Here is a 20,199-nt window from a genome sequence, read left to right as displayed (position 1 = left end):
TACCAATGAGAACACACCCCACCCAATCAGAACACAGCCAAGCCCCACCCAATCAAGTCCCACCCCACTGGCAGTTAAAAGGAGGAAGCAGCTGCAATCTCACATTACTCTGAGAAACACAGAGCCGGAGACAGAAGCCTGAAGATGATGAATGAGACTTCATCGAACGTTGCCTAGATACTTGAATCTTCGGGAGAAAACCGAACAACCAAAGATCCACACATATATATATATATATATATATATATATATATATATATATATATATATATATATATATATATATATATATATAATTTCCTCTGTAGCTGGCACAGAATTACAGATCTCTACAGATCTCTATATGGGTGCTGGAGATGGGAAGAAAATGAAATTTATAGAACAATAGGAACTATGTATAAAAATGGTTTTGTTTTTGAAAAAAAAACCACTGAATGATTCCAGCTTTTCTTTTCCCCTGACCCCCAAAAAATTCCCTTCATACATTGGGTTTGATACATTCCTAATAACATTCTTCTGCTTCTTTCCATATAATGCATTTCAGACTTTCATTATTATAATTAATAAAATATAAAAATGTCTCCCTTGACTCAAGCTGAATTTCTGGTGATCACAAGCCGATTATTTGAGGCACTGTCTCTTCCTGGTTACATCTAGCTGCCCCATTAGGTCAGGAAGAAGAGGCATCCTGTGGGTCCCATCTACTAAGCAGTTCCATCTGGCAGGACCCAAATGGCCTGACTTTTCGGTTGTGGCCTCTGCCCTCTGGGACATCATGTCCCCCAAGGTGAGATTGTCCCCATCTTCTAATACCTTTCTCGTAACAGGATTCTTCCCTCATCCTTGAGGATCCCATCGTGAGCCTCCAATATGATGTCAAGTGACTGTTGTTCTCCTGCCATGTTGGTTTTTTACATTTACGTTTCTGTGTTTATGATTTTTAATGACCCAGGATCATATTTTGTGAGATGGGCAGCTATATAAATTTGCTAAAATTACTGCTACACTAAAAATAAAATAATTCCTTCACTCATGCCTTGCTTTAGCTGTTGTTTTCAAGCTTGGAATTAGAAGCGAGGATTGGATGAATTTGTAATATTGTATGGGTAAGTGCTTCCCTAGTACTTTGTGCCAAAATCTGTGTAAAGCATGCTTCTATTAAATGGATTTTAAATACTTACCCAGTTAGAAAGCTAATCTGTACTGAGAAGTGAAGCATAAATGTGGGCATGTATGAGTTTGTGACATAGGAACATAATAACAATCCCTGGTTTAAATAAAGATCATGTGATACATTGCCAAGAGGCAATCAGATTAATTTAGAGGGAAATACCTGAAATTAAACAAGTTGCATTAAGTTCCACACTCTATCCTCTTAAACAAAATCTTTTTTTTTATGGCAACAGATATAAATATTGTATGGCTAAATTTCTAAAATACAATTAAACTGACTTCTCATGTATTTAATAATTCTTTGTTCCTCTTGCACTGAAAATTAACACATTCCAGTAATGGAGAGACTGAAGGATTGAGGAGAGAGTTGCACTTGGCTTTGATTTTTGCTGGGAGATCATCCCTGTCTTAATTATGAATTCCTGGGTGATCCTATGCATTCCTCCTCAAGGATGCATCACACTGTGGATTTATCTCTGTCATAACTGTGTGCAGGGACTGCAAACTTAACTTCTTTGCCTCTTGGCAAAGATCAAGTGTAGTTTCATGAATAAAAATATTAGGAAATGACATCAGTGGCAAAGTTTTTCATGCTCTTTTTAACAAAATATTTTTGATTTGTTTTGATATGGATTCAACAACATAACTGTAGCCTGTCATCCTCAGAATGCACAAGAGCCCTAAAAATCTAATTTTACATTTTAAAGCCTCTCCTACCCTTCTAGAAATGGTGTTGCACAGACCTAATTCAGACCATGTGTTTTATGAAGCGTACAGATGCTTCACTTCAATTTCTCACTTAACAAAATAGTGAGACTGAAAAATGCCAATGTAATCTGCTTTTGCAGTACCGATGAGTTCAGCCAGATGATGCAGTAAGTCTTTCAAAGCTAATAGCATAAACAGAATATGAGTTGGAGAGCCCACATACACTTTTGAATCTGCACACAATTATTTGCTTGAACCACCAGGTATTGTCAGCATTCATTTGAGTGTGGGACAGCAAAGCATGGGGGCAGATCTGGGAACAAATGTTCTCGCTGTAACATAAACATGATGCCAAGGGCCTGGGAGGACAGGAGGAAGAGTCACTACCAAGGCAATGGCCAGATAAGCAGGGTTTGAGCCCAGGCCAAGAAACTACTTTGAGAAAACATCTCAGACAAGCCATTCCCCTTTGCTTACACAAAGATAAAGTGAGGAACTTGCAATATTGTATTACTGTGGCTGTTATGATAAAAGCAATCTAGATATGTATGGCTTTGGTTTCTTAGTCTAGTCTACCTTATAGGGTTGATACATATGGCATATTAGAAAATGTTGGATCCAAAGGCAGATTAAATCTCACCTCTTTAAGGAGAAAAATAGGAGGGTTCTTTTAAACTCAATTCTAAGTTTGGAAAAAGTTTAAAAGATTGGAATTGCAACTTCACTAATTGTTGTATAGATATCAGTCTACCATAAGCATAATTGTGCAACCTCCTAATTTATGCAAGTTCTCACATGCAGGTCTGAGCTAAAGAGTGAAACTAAGAGTTATATGTGAAAACTACAGGCAAAAATTAGATTAGGTGGAACGACCGTAGCTTTCCCTACATAAGATTTATGGTGAGCAGAATAGAAATCTATGTCTACTCTGTTCACCACAAATCTATCTACTCTGAAATCTATCTACTCTGTTCACCATGAATCTTATCGGGAAAGTTATAGTCTTTCAACCTAAGTTATTATGGAAGGATGGAAGCCTTGTAAAAGAAACTGGGACTGCTGTGGAGGGCTGGACCAAGAGTGTTGTCAAGATGCATAGGCACGCATGCACGCACATATGATATGTAAATTGAAAATAAAAATAGCAGTTGCCTTCAAAATAAAAGCCAGACAGGGACAAAGGGTCAGGCATGGCCCATGTGCGTGTGTGTCTGTGTGTGTATAACATGCTCAGGTCTGGGTAAGAATATCACCCTTCTTATCAGTATTCTGTTGGCAAATGAAAACTTTAAAGTATTTGATTCATTCAGTTGTTGCATCAAATAATTCATTTTATTGATTATTGATTATTATTCATAGGGGCTCAGCAAGTACAAATACTTAGTTTCCTTAACCTGAGTAAAGCAAATTAGCAGCATTGGGCCTAGTTAATACTTGTAAGCAAAACTTACAAATTAACAAAGTTGTTGGCTACTGAAAGAAGTTGGGGGAGAAAAAAAAATCCCAGAAGACAGTGGCTTCCACATTGTTCCCAATAAAATTATATAGTGGTGTCTGTATTTTCACAAAGAGTTCAGCTTAACTATGTGTGCTTGCTATTGCTCTTTGCATGTTAAACCATTTTAACTGTTTTTTTTTTTACAATAAGTGCTTTAAAATCTCTTATTTTTTTAGAAGGGAAATAATATAAATTAAAGAGGCTACAAAATTTGGGGGAGGAAATAATCCCTGTCATTTTTGCTCCAAAGTAAGTAGATGTGTGTGTTTTGAATCTGAACTCTATCACAGCTTTGGGAGCAATTCAGAAATTTGAAATGAGAGAAAGAGACAGAGAGATTTGCCAAAATCTGTGTTTTCCCCCTGAATTTTCCACAGGGTCCCCGTTTATGGAGAGGGTGAAGCTCTAGATTTAAATAAAGAAATAACTTTTGTACATGTTTCCATCCAGTGCTGCTCTTGGGTTTTCAGTTTGGGTCTGTGAGTCTGGTAACAGCATTGATGCCTCGGGGTAGCCTTTACCAACAACTGCCTGGACTTTCTGGATTAGAATGGATAGTTCTTCAGAAACTAATTTTCTGTTTCTCTCCTCTGTCTCCTGACATCAGCCCCTCACACACATCCCATCAAAACTAATCAAATCATATTATAAAATAATATATAAACCAAGGACCCAGATTGTTGGGGGCAATATGCTGACTCTGTAAACTGCTTAGAGAGGGCTGTAAAGCACTGTGAAGCAGTATAGAAGTCTAAGTGCTATTGCTATAGCTTAATGCAATATGTAAGCACAGTCACAATGGTACAGCCCAGCAATATATATACAGCTAGCCAAGCATAATTTAGCTTAGTGTGCCCCACGAAGCTAATCTGTAGATAGTTTAGGGCTCAGTGTAACATGAAAATACAACCCAGTGAAGATCATGAACAAATTCAACTAATTATGACACACACCATTTGTTTCAAACTCCCCTAGAATATGGGAGACAGGGAGAATAGCTGTTAATCTCTTGGTAAAGAAGCTCTAGGGACAAGACCTATCCAGGAGGGACAAAACCTCATCAGGCAATTTCCAGACTGCTTCTTTCTCAGTCTGAAACTCTGGTTTGCCTATCATCTTAAAGTACAATGTGCCTTAGCTGAATTTTGCTTTGGCATAGTGTGTGAAGAGCCCGCAAAAAAATATCTGAAGAACTTTATTTGCTTGGGACATTGACACTTTGAAGGTGTTACAATGGGAGAGGTTTGACTGTGTACCTTCTTGTAGTAACTCTGTTCTGAAATTCATGAGGCAACTATGGCAACATCTTTTAAGTGCCTCTTGAAGAACATCTTCACTCATGCCTTCCTGCATGGATGTAGTATGTATGATTTTACTGATGGGTTTCTTTCTTTTCTGCATTTTTAAATAAATTATGTTATAGTGGTTGATCTATTGTTTTCATTTTGCATTTTATTTATTGATTTCAAAGCACCTAGCGAGTTGTAACAATGAAAATGGTATCCACATCTGCTGAACAAGGGGGTGAAATGAACAGTTGCACCCTTGTACTTAATATAGGGTCAAATAATGAGCTGGGCTAATTTCAATTGAAGCATAACATGGGAACTAGACTAGAAAAGATTGTTTTCTGTACCATAGCTATTGATTCCCCTGGTGTGCATATTCACGGTTGTTTTTTAATCTAGCTCAGCAAGGATGAATATTTGCAAAATTCTAGTGCTGTCAGCTGAAGAGAAAACACATAGCCTAATTCTTTTAATTTACCATAAATCACTTAAGTATGAAATTGTGTGAAATTATTACTAGAGTCATCTCCAATATGAATGCAACAAACCTGTATGCCTGTATTTGTCCATTTCCCTTAATAAGAGACAGTTGATCCAATTCTATCAAGGAAAAAATTACATAGGTGTTGTGTGTGTGCATATAGACATATAATAGTAGAATATTGTAACTCTCTAGGCCTTTCATACACAATTCTTGTCAAAAAAGGAAGGAAGGAAGGGAGGGAGGAAGGGAGAGAGGGAGGGAGGGAGGTTCATGGGACGTTCTGATTCCAACTCTAAGCTGATAGTCTAAACATTGTGAACTCTTTCCACAGAATATTCATGTGATAGCTGTACTGTTTACTTTTAAACAATACTTACAATCCACTTATGAAATATAATGGGGGAAGCACATGGTCCTGTGGCCCGTACTAATTTAAGTTTACCACAACACTGTATTTTTTCACATCACTCTAAGATAGCTATTTTGTGCAAGAGACTGGGTCCAAAGGCTCTCTTTTACTTATGGATAAAATTCAAAGAACGAAAAGGGCATTTCTGCACTGCCACCATTCCTACTGCACCTAGCCCTTCCCCCTTCCCCAAAATTTGGAGAATGTGTTCCAAAATTTTACAAATGAGTATGGAAGGCTGTTAAAAAGAATTATGAAGAAATAGGAAAGAGGTGTAAAAGAAAAACATCGTTATTTCCTTGGCTATTTCTCTTAATGGAATCCCTAAGATCAAAACTTCTTAATTTACCAAGGATTCCTTCAATGCATTAATAGTACTCTTGGGCAAAACCCATTAAATGACATATCATTTAATTCACTCCCAAAGGAATCACTTTACCACTGAATGTACTGTAGATTAGAATCAAGATTAAGTATGAATTAAGATTAAGTATAAATTAACTGACCTGTATATCAGCTTGCACTAACATGAGCACCTATTAGCCATGTGAACCTCAACCCCTGGGATCCCAAGAACGATCTGGGAGCTACTACAATTCATGACATTCCAGAGTGGCTGAAACTTTAGCCAAAGTTATAACAACAGACGAATGACAATCTACTGGTCCGTGATATGGGAGAAGACCCAGGGAAAAGTACATGGCTCACAGTACAATCTATTGCTGCTTCTTTAAAAAAAAAGGGAAAAATAATCTGCATTAAAAATACATATTATTAACCTGGAAGGGATGAAATAAATGTTTATTACTTAAATTGTTTCCCAACTGCCTCAAAAGTTCAGAGTCTTTTAGTCCTTCTTCAACGCTCGCAAGGAAAGCTGTCCAGTTTAAAGTCACACATCTCTTTCCAATCACAACAAAGAAGGCATATTTAATATGCATTACGCTCAACATCTGAAAGGTCATACACGGTCTTCTCCACTATTAAATGTCAGCCTTCGCATAAGCAACAGCCTGTCCACTCCAGACTAAATGCTTGGGATTTGGGAGTCTGGGGGAGAACTCTGAACTCTATAGAAAAAACAGAATGGATGAATTCCTCTCCCCCCCTCCCCCCAGTTTTAATAGCATTATATTCCCTGCTAATGATTTTCTAGGCCCTTCACTACAAAAATCTTGGTAGTGAATGTTTGCATCCTCAGAGGGCAGCAACTGGTAGTTGTATGTAGGTTTCTTTCATGCCCTGTGCTGTGCTATATATAACTTTCCAGGCTTTTAAAATGCTTCATTTAACAGAACCATTCTTAGGTGACCAGACAGCATGTGTCATTTTTTCCATGATTAACTTTTAAAAATGGACATAAAAGGAGAAATCCCTAAGATTTAAAGTATGCCAGAGTTCTAGCTGATTCAACAGTTTTATATATGAACGTGCATGTATGTCTGTGCGTACACACAAGCACATACCCATGGGCACCATTTTAGAAGTTTTATTGTCGTTTCCATAGCCCTTACGGTATTGTAACCTAACCCTTTGAGATTTCATTTTTCCCATGGTATATTATTTTCCCTTTAATGACTCATACTTGGATGAGACATGGATTCATCAATCACTTTAAAGGTTAGGCTTAAATACATCCAATGAATCCTGATTAATATGTAATGTCCCCATGTTAGTTGTGAGCAGGGGCTGTAAAATACTCATAGAACAAGAGCTTCCTGTTCACTTTAGCAGAAGTAAACCATCTCCTGTTATGGAAGAGAACCATAAGATCTTCTGATATGGAAGGAATGAGAGAATGAAATGAACATAAGATGCTATCTGTTTCCCATAGTGCTCAGTTACATGCCTTTGAGAAATCCAGAGCTTGAGCAGAGAGCAACAGTTTTACTCTCTTGCTTCCTAGAACTGATCTTCAGTGCCATTTTGATTCTGAATAAGGAACTTTTATTCCAGGAGTGTCAAACTCAAGGCCCACAGGCCGCATCCCACTCCAATCTGGCCCACGGACCTACCCTGGAAACAGTGAAGGACCCGCCTGTGGTGCCTCTGCCAGAGAAAAAAGAGCTCTGTTTTTGCTGGCAGAGGGCTGCAAGGAGGCTGTCATGGGCTAAAACAGATGTCAAGCTGGCGATGCCCAACCCTGGCCACCTGAGGTCAAACACAACTCTGATGCAATCCTAAATGAAATAGAGTTTGACACCCCTGGTTTATATAGTACTGTCATTAGTTACTGATGATACTCGTCCACTTTTTGGAGTGGAAGAGGCCTGTACCCATATGAAAGACCTGTAGAGTTTTGGAATGAAAGAATAATAGATACACAAGTGTCAATGAGTCCTCTCTCTCTCTCTCTCTCTCTGTGTGTGTGTGTGTGTGTGTGTGTACACAAAGAGCAGAGCTTGTACTGTGACATCACAATACACATTTCATAATTTTGATAAAAACTGGACTTTTGTCACCAAAGTGCTAGTTTTTAGCAAACTCTATTCCAGCAGTTGAATTGATTTATCTCACAGTCAAAATATAAAAAATCTGTGTATTCCTTTTTCTTTATTCTCAATCCAGTTAAGTATGTCATCACTAGCCAAGCTCAACAATTGGCATATATATATATATATATATATATATATATATATATATATATATATATACACACACACACACACACACACACACACACACACATGTATGTGTGTATATGTATGTATGTACATATATGTATATATATATATATGTATATATATTTATATTTAAAAAAACACATCTACTAGTTCCAAAATTTATCCATATTGGCATAGTACAATGTTTGAGGTAATAAATGTCATTGCAAGCATTCATTTCTTAAACAAGCCCAAGGGAACACCTGGTGCTTAACAAATCTTGTGCTCCATAGTTGTTAATGTTGCCATTTCAAAAACAGGTATAGCCTCTATTTTGCTTTATTATTTTGCCCATTTGCATAAAATCCTATTCTATTTGAAACTATTATTTTGCTTTGCATGTCAGTGGAGATTGTTCTGCCATTCATCTTCATGAAGAACAATGAAGAGCCTGGATGCAAATATTTGGGCAGCTGTTTAAATACATCTGAAGAGTTGGAAATGCCAAAATAAATGAAGGACATTCCCTTACACGGCTCCTTTTCCTTTAAAAACTGCTGTTATCTCTGTCTTAGATCAGTCGACAGTATAGTTCAACTGGATTTTGCAATCCTTTCCACACCAAATAGCCTGCAGATAGATTCAGTTCAAATATTTATATTGTACCTTCCTTCGTTTTATTTACCAAGCCCTTAGCAGGAGATCATCACATTATTATGCTACCCGTCGATTGATTATTATTCTTTCCTTCCTTTGTGAATTTTAAAAGGCCCCACTACATACAGTCTTTTTTTGAGAGAGTCACCATATCTGTTTCACAGGACAATTTGCCGTGTTGTCATGTAATTCTGTAACACACGCAACTACAAATGCAAAGAAATGGCACTAGGGTTTCATTATTTCCTTAAGGTGACGGTGAGCACATTTTTTGGTGGTCATAGATGTTAAAGAAAGTCAAATCTTCCATGGAGCCAAACTTGGCACACCTGGAAATAGAGTCAGCTGTTTGGGTTGCTTTCTTTCTTTCTTTTTAAACTTAACTCTAGTTCAGGCATTCATTTGTGTTTTCATGCATTTCTCTTTTGGAATTGCAGAAAACTGCACTCTGGTTTTCAGTAGCAATGGTTGGGACAATTCCATGGCTTGCAAAAGGGGGATTCGTGCTACCCTGGGGTCTCCGGATGTCCCTCCTGCCTCTGATTTAAGGAAAGGGACACAACTGACCGACGAAGCATATGCTTCTTTTGCAGAAGACCTCAGGTTCCATCTCTGGCATAAGGACAAGTCCATTCTGAAAATTTTGCAAGCCTCTGGACAGTCTAGAGACAATACAGAGTTGGGGGAAAACAGTGGTCTGGCTTGTACCTGATTTTGCTTCCCGTTTTCCTTATTTGGCAAGCTCCTAGCAAGGTATAATTGGTGGCTCCTTGGGCAAAGCAATGAAATTGGCTTTTATGCAAGGGAGAGATTGTTGCAGCCCTCTTAGAAGCTCCACCTTAACGTAGGAACTGACCAGAAGTGGTATTCAGCAGGTTCTGACCAGTTCTGGAGAACTGCTAGTGGAAATTTTGAGTAGTTTGGAGATCCGGCAAATCCGACCTCTGACTTGGAGATTTTACTGTGTTCTTCCCCTGCCACACCTAACAAGCCACGCCCACAGAACTGGTAGTAAAAAAATTTGAATCCCACCATTGGAGCTGACCAAATCACACTTGCTAATTTATAGTATTCTGCTCTTTAAAAACAAGGTGCCAGCTTTGTATTTCATGGTTCTTGGAGTATTCATTACATATAAGAGTGGCCAGAGAGTTCTTTTAAATGAAAACTTATCAGTATCTCCCTTAAAAAAGATATTGATAATTTTGTTTAAGTCTGTCTTCCCTGAAACAAAAGGGAGCAATAGAAAAAGGAGCTCATTTTTTTTTTTTTTGAAGGAGGGCAGATTTTTACACATTCTAAGGAGAAAATGCTGACATTAACCAAGGTAGGTTGATTTTCCCAAATGCAGAGTGCTAGAGACAAAATAGTGTAGATACGTGTTTGTCACCTCCAAAGTAGCAATTCAACTAAAACGAACAAAGTAGAGTTCAATTCTTCTCAAATATAACTTTTTCCCAACTTCCACAGAACATACATGCCAATTTTCTTCCTTGCCTGTGTTTCAATGTCTCAATTGCTTCCTTCCAAAATCCAACACCTATCCAAGCATGTTAGTCATTCCAGGAGCTATTAACCTCTAGATAACTGAAGCATCTTCTAAACCAAGGGTGTCAAAAGGATGCATGCCCAGTTTAGTGAAGGGGAGGGAAGTCCTGATACGACACGTGATGCCGCCATGTCATGAGTTTGACACCCCTGTTCTAAACAATTGTCTTGAACTCTTTGTTAAAGCACAGCAAGTCCTCTTATCAATGGACACAACATAATAGGAATCAGTTTGTAACATCCTTATAGGTACATATTTAAAACAATGCTGCAGTTAAGCTCTTTGCAATAAAAACCAGCAAGAATTAAACAAAGCTAATTTCAGCTAAATAACTTTAGTTACATGTCTTGCATATAAGAAAACCAATCAAGTTAAGACATAACTGAAAACATGGGCATTGGTACAATTCTTGGCTAATTTGTAATTGTAAACTCTTTTTTAAACTGACCTTTCAGACAAGAAGTAAAGTCCATGTAAGGGCATTGTGTTTTTGTTTGTATTAAAAAAAAACAGTATTATGTTATAATGGTGGCTTGCTTTTTGCTTTGGGATTGTTTGTTATGTGCATGAAAATACAATCCAGAATATTGTACAAGATGTCTTTCTATCTCAAAACAAATAGCTTTTTAAAATTAAAATAGAATTAAATTAGCAAAGTGTTTTGCATTATTTTATATGTGATAATGCCTTGGACATCAGATAAAATGCAGTTTCCTGGAATTAGATAATCAGCAGGATTTGACAGATCATAAATTTCGTGGATTTTGTTCCAGTGTCTAGGATGAAAATTTCTATTTCAAGTATTTTCCAAAAAGTGGAGTAAAGTTGGGGCATAGTTGGCTCTTTATCTGAGCCTGAAAAAAAAAAAAAAATCCCAGAGCAATAGTTGCAACAATCAACTGTTTTGAAGGGATGATGTAAGCACTGATTTCTAATTAGTGTGATTGGGTGTTTGCTGTGTAGGTTTGTTTTTTTTAAAGAAATTATTGCTTTTAAAATAATAACAAAAAAGGAAAGGAAAAAGAACAAAACACAGAGATAATTGTGATACAAATATATTTTCAGAGAAAATAAAAAACAGAAAGACTGAATAAAATATCCATAACTTTAAATAAATAAAAAAAACACTTTCTATGTCTTTCCTTTCCTTTCCTTTTTTCTTTGACAAGATATTCTTTAAAACTGTAATTTTCAGCTCAGTCCAGGAAATTGTCAGGATTGTAATAGAAACAAATGTGATTTAGGTTCCATTAAAAGAAGCACTGTCCCCTGGTTCCAAAGAGTAATCCTGTTGTATTGGAAAATGGTCTCCAGTTCCACATGTCACATTTTAAAAAGGATGCTATAAGCTACAGCATATTAAGAAATGATAAACTGAAACAATGAAATATATCATGCAGGGGGAGTTTAATGACATAATCATTGCCTCATCTGAAGAACCAGCCTTACCATGGAGATCTGTTCACTGTGGCTCCATATGGCATTCCAGACATTTTGGGAAACATAACATAACAGATAACAGATAACATAACAGATAATCAGAGTTGGAAGGGACCTTGTAGGCCATCTAGTCCAACTGCCCGCCCAAGCGGGAGACCCTACACCATTTCTGACAAATGGCAGTCCAATTTCTTCTGAAAGTCTCAAGTGATGGCGCTCCCACAACTTCCGAGGGCAAGTTGTTCCATTGGTTGATAGGTTAAATCTCTCCTTATTCAGTTTCCATCCATTATTCCTTGTCTGGCCTACAGGAGCTTTAGAAAATAGCTTGACCTCTTCCTCCCTGTGGCAGCCCCTCAAATATTGGAAGTCTGCTATCATGTCTCCGCTGGTCCTTCTCTTTACTAGATTAGCCAAGCCCAGTTCCTGCAACGGTACGTTGTATGTTTTAGCCTCCAGTGCCCTAATCATCCTGGTTGCTCTTATCTGTACTTTTTCTAGAGTCTCAACATCTTTGTTATAATGTGGTGATCAAAACTGGATGCAGTACTCTGGGTGTGGTCTTACTAAGGCTTTATAGAGTGGTATTAGTACTTCCCTTGATCTTGACTGTATCCCTCTGTTAATACAATTTAGGATTGCATTAGCTTTTTGGGCGGCTGCTGCACACTGCTGGCTCATATTTAGTTGGTTGTCCACTAAGACTCCAAGATCCCTCTCACAGTTACTGCTATTGAGCCTGGTTTGACCCAATCTATATGTGTACCTTTGGTTTTTCTTGCCTAAGTGTAGGACTTTACTTTTCTCTATATTGAATTTCATTTTATTAGATATGGCCCAGTGTTCTAGTTTGTCAAGATCCATCTGGATCTTGAGCCTATCTTCTCGGGTGTTAGCTATTCCTGCCAGCTTAGTATCATCTGCAAATTTGGTAAGTTCCCCCTCTATTCCCTCATCTAAGTCATTAATGAAGATATTGAAGACTACTGGCCCTAAGACGGAACCTTGTGGCACCCTACTGCTTACTTCCCTCCATGTAGACTTAGACCCATTAAGGAGTACTCATTGAGTACGGTTTGCCAGCCTGTTGCGAGTCCATCTGGTGGTTGTGTTATCTATTCCACTTTTTTCTAGCTTACTAAGAAGTAGGTTGTGGTCTACTTTGTCAAATGCCTTGCTGAAATCTAAATATATGTCCACAGTATTTTGCTGGTCTACTAATTTAGTCACTGTGTTGAAGAATGAAATAAGATTGGTTTGGCATAATCTGTTTTTAACAAACCCGTGCTGACTGCTAGTTATTCCTTTACTTGTTTCTAGATGTAGGCAGATCTGTTTTTTTATTGTCTTTTCCAGTATCTTCCCGGGTATTGATGTTAGGTTGATTGGTCTATAGTTTCCTGGGTCTGTTTTTTTTTTCCTTTTTTGAAGATGGGAACCACATCAGCTCTTTTCCAGTCTTCTGGTAGTTCCCCGGTGCTCCAGGATTTTTGAAAGATATGGTGCAGTGGTTCTGAGATGACCTCTGCCAGCTCCTTTAAAACTCTGGGATGTAATCCATCAGGCCCCAGTGATTTGTTTTCATCAAGATCAGACAGATGTTCTCTTACTATTTTTTTTTTTTGCTTATTTTAACTTTTATTTCTGGTCTGTCTTTTACAGTTATGTTTTTGGTGGGTTGAGCTATACTTTCTTTTTGCGTGAAGCAATTTTAAACCAATTTGACAATTTAATTCAAAGATGATTTGTTTCATTTTTTTTTATTATTTAAATAAATGGTAGAGTAGCATAGTAGCATAGAGTAGAGTAGAATAGAATAGAATAGAATAGAATAGAATAAAATAGATTGTATTGTATTGTATTGTATTGTATTGTATTCTATTGTATTCTATTGTATTCTCTATTCTATTCTACTCTACTCTACTCTACCATTTATTTGAATAATCAAATAAAAATGTAAACAAATCATCTTTGAATTAAATTGTCAAATTGGTTTCAAATGTAAAATTCTATTATCTATAGTTTTAATTAATAAAATAGTATAGGCCAATGTACTCCTAAATTCTTTGTTCGTTTTCAGGAGCATTATTACTTTCTGTTGCAATTCTTTCAAGGGAAAAATAAGTTCTTTTTCCACAACTGATTTTTGACAACAGCACCACAACCCCAGAATCACACCTTTGGGATATGAAGTTGAAGTATGACTTTATATGCCATTCCTTCCATGTACTCATCCCTGTTTGCTCTACATTTTTTTTAAAAAAAATGGAATGAAACTCAAAACACAAGTTAATGAACTAACCTCTAAGTGAATGCTCAATAGAGTAGACATTTGCAAAAAAAAGTGATGTTTCCATGTTTTGGATATCAGTGCAGAATTTTTTTTTACTCGATTATCTTAAGGGAAATGCATGTAAATGACAGCGTTCTCCCTAGGGTTAATCCTGAAACTTTGCTGAATTCCTTGGGGGGGTGGGGGAAATGGACATTCTAGAAGTTGTCTCCTCTAGGAACAGAAGACATTTCATTCAATCCAATAAAAGGAGTTACAGATCTAAAGAAAGAGTTGAAAGGAAAGTCTACTAAAATTTATAGTCATTTATTTTGATGAAAATATTTCTAAATTATAAATGTTAGGGCATCATCAAATAAATTACATTATTTCTTCCTCTAAATACTACAGGTCTAAAAAAAAGAAAAAAAAACCCTACCATGTGATAATCAGTATGAAACATATAGAACTTTTTATGCTGAAAATGAATACACACACACACACACACACACACACACACATACACACAAACCTTTGGAAAGCTGTTACATTTGTATTTTATGTGTATCATCTAATATATTTGATAGTAACGCCTAGATTAAATTTCATCCTATCCTGAACATTTTCTTCAACAGTGAGTCAACAAGATCCAAGATGTTCCAACAAGAATAGAATCACTTTTACCTTTGGAATTTAACTTTTGGATAGATACTCTTGTCCTTTCTAGATGCAACTCAACATACTCTTCCAGGGACTAAGGTAGTCTGATATTTGTTGATCATTGTTGATCAGCCCTTCAGGATCAAGATTTCTTACTTGCAACCTCATCCGTTCCAGAAGAATTTTAAAAACATTTATAGAAGTAGCTGCAATTATTCTGAGACGTGTTATACAGCTCTAAGATAAATGATACAACTATCACAGTACAATGGCAAGGCTGAAGTATAATTACTTTGGAAAACCATTTGGTCCAAAAATAATCACAGGAGAGTAAACCAAATGGCATGGATGAGTATAAATATAATGGCATTTATCATCAAATATAGTAGATGATACACATATAATACAAATATAATAACTTTTAGAAGTCTTTTTTTAATTGTTTTAAAGATCAAATATATTCAGAGTATTTACTGATATTTAGACTGGATTTATAGGAAAATTCTTAAATTGGTCCTGATGTTTGATTGAAGTGATGATCACTTTCTACGATATAATACAGCATAAAGCTATGCTGCATAATGACACAATTCTACACATGTCTACATAGAAGTAAACCTTATTTAGTTTCTAAGATGGGATTTTAAGCATATTCTAATGGGAATCTAAAGAATCTAGAGAGTGAGTTTGGTTTAATGATTAAGGTGTGGATCTTGGAGTAGGGAAACTTGTATTCTGGTTCTGCTTTATACACAAAAGCCAGCTGAGTGACCTTGGACCGATCACTGCCTCTGAGACTGAGGAAGAAGGCAATGGCAAATAATTGCCGGGAGTCAAGTTTGACTTGAAGGGAAGGGAAAGGAAGGGAAGAGAAGAAACACGTTAAAAATCACCGCCATGAAGTCTTTGCAAAAGAGAACATCATCATGATTTGGATTGAAATCTGAAAATAGTTGCTAGGGACTAAAATCTATTAGGATAAGTAGTATGTACAGCTGAATACATGTCAATAGGACCATGCTATTGAGTAGCTGATTTTTTTAAAGCAAAACAGTTGCATTTAGTTTCCAAATCAAGCATTCTATTAAGACTCCAATCGAAGAATATTTCCTAGAAGTCTGGTTAAAAATTCTGCATTTTACGAAGCCCAAGAAAATATGAATAGATATTACATTTCTGGCCCATTCAGTTAAACTGAGTCTGAACAAAGTAAGGCACAGAGAATGTATCTGAGCAATTGGCCAGCTTTAAAAAGAATAAATTCATTTCCAGGGAATTTTCACAAACATCAAAATCCCAGCTCAGAGTCTGGGATAAAGTTAATGATGTTTGGCTAGGCAGAAGGTTGCTGCTGTTTCAATTCCAATCTTGTATCAGAAGCCTCCAAAAGTTTACTACAACTTGCATGAAAATGTCCATCTCGAAACTCTGCTGGCAGGCAGACACACACACACACACACACACACACACACGCTCACACAAACAAGCAGGCAGAGCAAGTTTAACTTCAGATTCCTGCTCCTGAAAGCCTCTTATTTGCTTTCATATTTGAAAGCCAGGAAGAGTTGTGAAAAGTTCCCTTCAAAATAACTTCGCATCCAGAGGAACGACAATGCCACTTACCTAAAGATAGGTCTCTGAAGATGCTTTTTCCTAATTGTAACATAATCATCCATTTAAGTGTGGGGGAGGAACAGCCACTTCCTGAAAAGCGTTCCTGGGAGAACCTGGGAGCAATCGGGAAACTTGTTCTTAGCTACTGTGCTGAAGAGACCACACCAAGGTTTTTTTGTGGTGCTGGGGAAAACCTCCCTCCGTGTGACAGTCCCGTAAAATGAGGCCATAGAGACCACATAGAGTCTGAGCAGCACCAAAACATGCAGGCTGTTACACAGAGACCGAAGACAAATTGAGCAAAGCAGAGAAGAGTCCCCTGGAAGGATTTCAGCTGCCTGAAGAAAATGAAGAACTTTTACCGACTTTTCTCTTAAAAGAAAAAAATAAACTTCTGCTAGATTACTCCAGGCATGAGAATTCTTCTAAAAATGCACTGGTCAAAGTCTTCAACTTGAAGGCTGCCTTGCTTTGTGGAACTAGACTAGTCCATTGGGAGGCTTCCCTTTTTCATTCTTTCCTTTTTTTAAAAAAAAATCCTCCCCTTTCTTCAAAATAAAAGTTGTCCAGCTGTTTCAGAGTAAACCTCTGCAAGTGTTTTCTAAATGTTTCTATGCTGTTGTAAGAACTGTATACAAATTAACAGAGACGGATGGCTCTGATCTCCATTCCTGGCTTCACTTCAAGACATTGCTGCAATTATTTTACAGTCTGGCTATTATTCACTTTGGCTGATGGGTGACTATAACTATGTGCATTAAACTACCACTCATAATTTTTGGCACCCACACAACCTCAGAGCCCACAGTCAGCCAAAGCACAGTCTGATGTTTGCAACTGGTGGGATCTTAACTACACAGCAAGGAGCCATTATCCTTGAGTTAGAAAAATTAAAATGGAGTGGGCTTCTTTATTGGCAAAGTCAGATGTTTCGTTTCATTCTGGCCATGTGGCAAAACATAGATCATTTATTTATTTGTTTGTTCAGATGATCTAAACAGTCACCCTTCTTAAGCCACTCTGCGCAGCTTATAACAGCAACATAACCAATGTCCATACAGCAACTGTTAAAAAAAGGAAAATAATAAAACTAAAATACTGAGCCTTAATTGTCCCCTCACAGCAAGTCCAGTTGCCCTCATTCCATACTATGGATCTCTGTACTACACTCTTGCAGAACCTTGGTTAAAAAGCCAGGTCTTGATGGCTTTCCAAAAAAACTAAAAGGGTGGAGCTCTTCTAAGACCGCTAACAATTATTTCAGAATATTCGACTTTCTATGACAGGGGTGACAAAGGGGTTACAAAGTTACAGTTCTTTAAATACAGGCAGTCTTCATTTTAAAAAAGTACCTTTGCAACCAATCTTTGCATTGGTGGTCTGTTGTAAAGCAAAAGTAAGCTGAGGGAAGATTGTGTGCACATTGTGTTTCACTTAGCAACTGCCTCACTTAATGACCGAGTTGCCAGTCCCACGTGTGATTGACAGACGAGGACTTCCTATGGGGAAGAATTATACTTCCACAATACTTCCCATCACTGGTTTCATAGTCCTATAGAAATGAAGGGGATCCATACCCTTGGGACTGGATTTAGTAGAGGCAGCTGCTAGGCATTCTTTAGCAGCTACAGCCATATAAAGAAAATCCACACATCATAGAGAAGAGCTTCATGTACCTCTTGCCTTGATCTGCCAGCTTACTTTTCCCGCATGTACCTGTATAGGGGATTATACCCAAGTATAAACCACCTTGTCATGTTGTACAACGGGTAGACTTTTTGTTCCCAGGCTCCAATCCGAAGAGTTGGGGGATGGGACTGCACAAAGAAGAGAAGAGGCATTGCGCATGTTTGGTCCCCATTTTTAAAAATATATTTATTTAAAACAAAATTAGCCCACATTAACTGGGGTGTCTGATGTTATTCTGGCCATGCTTCAGCCCCTCTCCCAGAGAATAACCCTAAAGGAAGAAGAAAGTCTGACATTATTTGCCTCAAACATCAGTGGAACTTGATTGCAACCCAATGGGATTGGAAAGTTTTCCTTAAAAATAGCATTGTGGTCTCCCTAATGAACCTTGATATTTGTGATAGGTGACCTGTTAAATGAACCCAGCAAATATATCCCTGAGATACAGTAAACAACAGCTGAAAAACCTGAACACGTAGCAAGTCACACTTTGATTGTGGAAGGGTAATTTAATACTTCCCCCATGTAGAACTCTGAAAGTTCACGACTTCTGCCATGACTCCTGTGGCAATGAGAAACAACTTTTCTTAAAGTTGCCCTGAAATCATCTTTGGGAAACATTTTAATAGCCATCCGTAGCAAACACCCACACTCCATTTCTCACGCTGCTACACTTAGTGAAGTGAGGGAGGCTGAAGGCAGAAAGATTTTTTTTTAAAATCATGGTGTCTACATTTCAGAATAGCCCCCGGTTAGAAGCTAGATTGGGCATCTCAGTTATGGCTTTTAGAAACTGAAAAGTGAATAATTCTAAATATAACGCATTGCCTGCCTGCCTGCCTGCCTGCCTGCCTGCCTGCCAGCCATTTAATTTATCTATATCTATCATCTTTCATTTTCAAATTTATACAACCACCCATCTCACAAGAAATCACTTACTGTGTATTTGATGCAGTGGGTAAGGTATCTGTCTAGAAATCAGGAGACTTGGACACTTTAAGCATAAAGCCAGCTGAGTGGCTTTGAGCTAGTCATTCTCTCTCAGCCCTAGGAAGTAGGCAAGGGCAAATTATCTCTGAAATCTTACTAGGAAAACTGCAGAAGCTTGTCTGGTCAGTTGCCTGGAGTCAACATTGATTCTAAGTTCTAAGTCTAAGTTCTAAATTCTAAGTTCTCAAAATCTAATTTGGTAGCATCAATATTATCATAAATAATGGCAACCACCGCAGGCCTTCACAAGAAACAAAATAAAAACCCAAGATCTGGGTGTCCTGGTTCTTGAAGAAGATAATCTTGCAACCTGAATTCAGGATGGAAAGGCTCATTTCAGAATCACTGGTTTTTTAGCCATTCGATTGACCCTCTGATTAAGTTTGTCAGATCTTCTGAGGAGCAGACATGGAGAAACCTCATTTCTTCCCCCTGTACTGGAACTTTCTCCAGATCTCTTCCCATAACCTCCTCTCACTGTGGAGGTACACAGAAGATAATCCCCAGGAGTGCACAGGTGATATTCAGCAGGTTTTGACCAGTTCTGGAGAACCAGTAGCAGAAATTTTGAGTAGTTCAGAGAACCAGCAAATGCCACCTCTGACTGGCCCTCCCCCCATCTATTTTCTGCCTCCCAAATCCCAGCTGATTGTCTGGGTCTTCTTTTGTTGTCCTGCACAGGAGAACAGAGCTGGAAAGCAGGTTAGTGGTAGGGAGGGAATGGGGATTTTGCAATGACCTTCCCTGGAGTGGAGTGGGAATGGGGATTTTGCAGTCTCCGTCCCCTGTCACGTTCACAGAACCGATAGTAAAAAAAATTGAATCCCACCATTGCAGAAGTGTAACAACTGTTTCTTATGGATTATGCCAAACAATCTCACACTCTCTCTATGGTATCTTTGCCTGGTCTTCAGCAGATAAAGCTCTAGAATTATTTTACAAGAGCTGATTTTGGTGTATATATAATTGAGTGCCAGCAAGCTGAGTATGACTTCTAAATCAGTGATACTGATTACCTTCAAAGCCTTTAATTGCTATAGATTCCAATTTGTGGAGAAGCATCTCTTTCAATATCAGTCTATATTTTGTGATCTTTGCTGAAGCTCTTTTCCAAATGCCTTCCTTACAAATAATATAATATAATTGTAATCACCTCCCCTACTA

General features: G+C 37.7%; 1 protein-coding gene across 4 annotated transcripts in view; it reads right to left on the bottom strand.

The window, feature by feature from the left end:
* PDE1A (phosphodiesterase 1A) overlaps window positions 1–20,199 on the bottom strand; it is a 177,795-nt gene that overhangs the window by 103,171 nt on the left and 54,425 nt on the right. The window contains exons 1-3 of one of the 4 annotated variants that reach the window (XM_087919855.1): window positions 18,985–19,077; window positions 18,033–18,173; window positions 16,366–16,469 (exon numbers count right to left, since the gene is read on the bottom strand). The exons of 2 other annotated variants lie outside the window; for them this stretch is intronic. In XM_087919855.1, the coding sequence (XP_087775981.1) occupies window positions 16,366–16,418 (53 nt within the window). In that variant the 5' untranslated portion in view covers window positions 16,419–16,469; window positions 18,033–18,173; window positions 18,985–19,077. Of the gene's footprint in view, window positions 1–16,365; window positions 16,470–18,032; window positions 18,174–18,984; window positions 19,078–20,199 lie in introns of those variants that run through there. One more of the 4 variants, XM_087919854.1, reaches the window with a different exon arrangement.

The sequence above is a fragment of the Pseudonaja textilis genome, chromosome 1 (genome assembly GCF_049901715.1).
Source record: "Pseudonaja textilis isolate UNSWEBS1 chromosome 1, rPseTex1.2, whole genome shotgun sequence".
Classification (NCBI taxonomy): Eukaryota; Metazoa; Chordata; class Lepidosauria; order Squamata; family Elapidae; genus Pseudonaja; species Pseudonaja textilis.
This window is presented reverse-complemented; position numbering and strand designations above follow the sequence as displayed.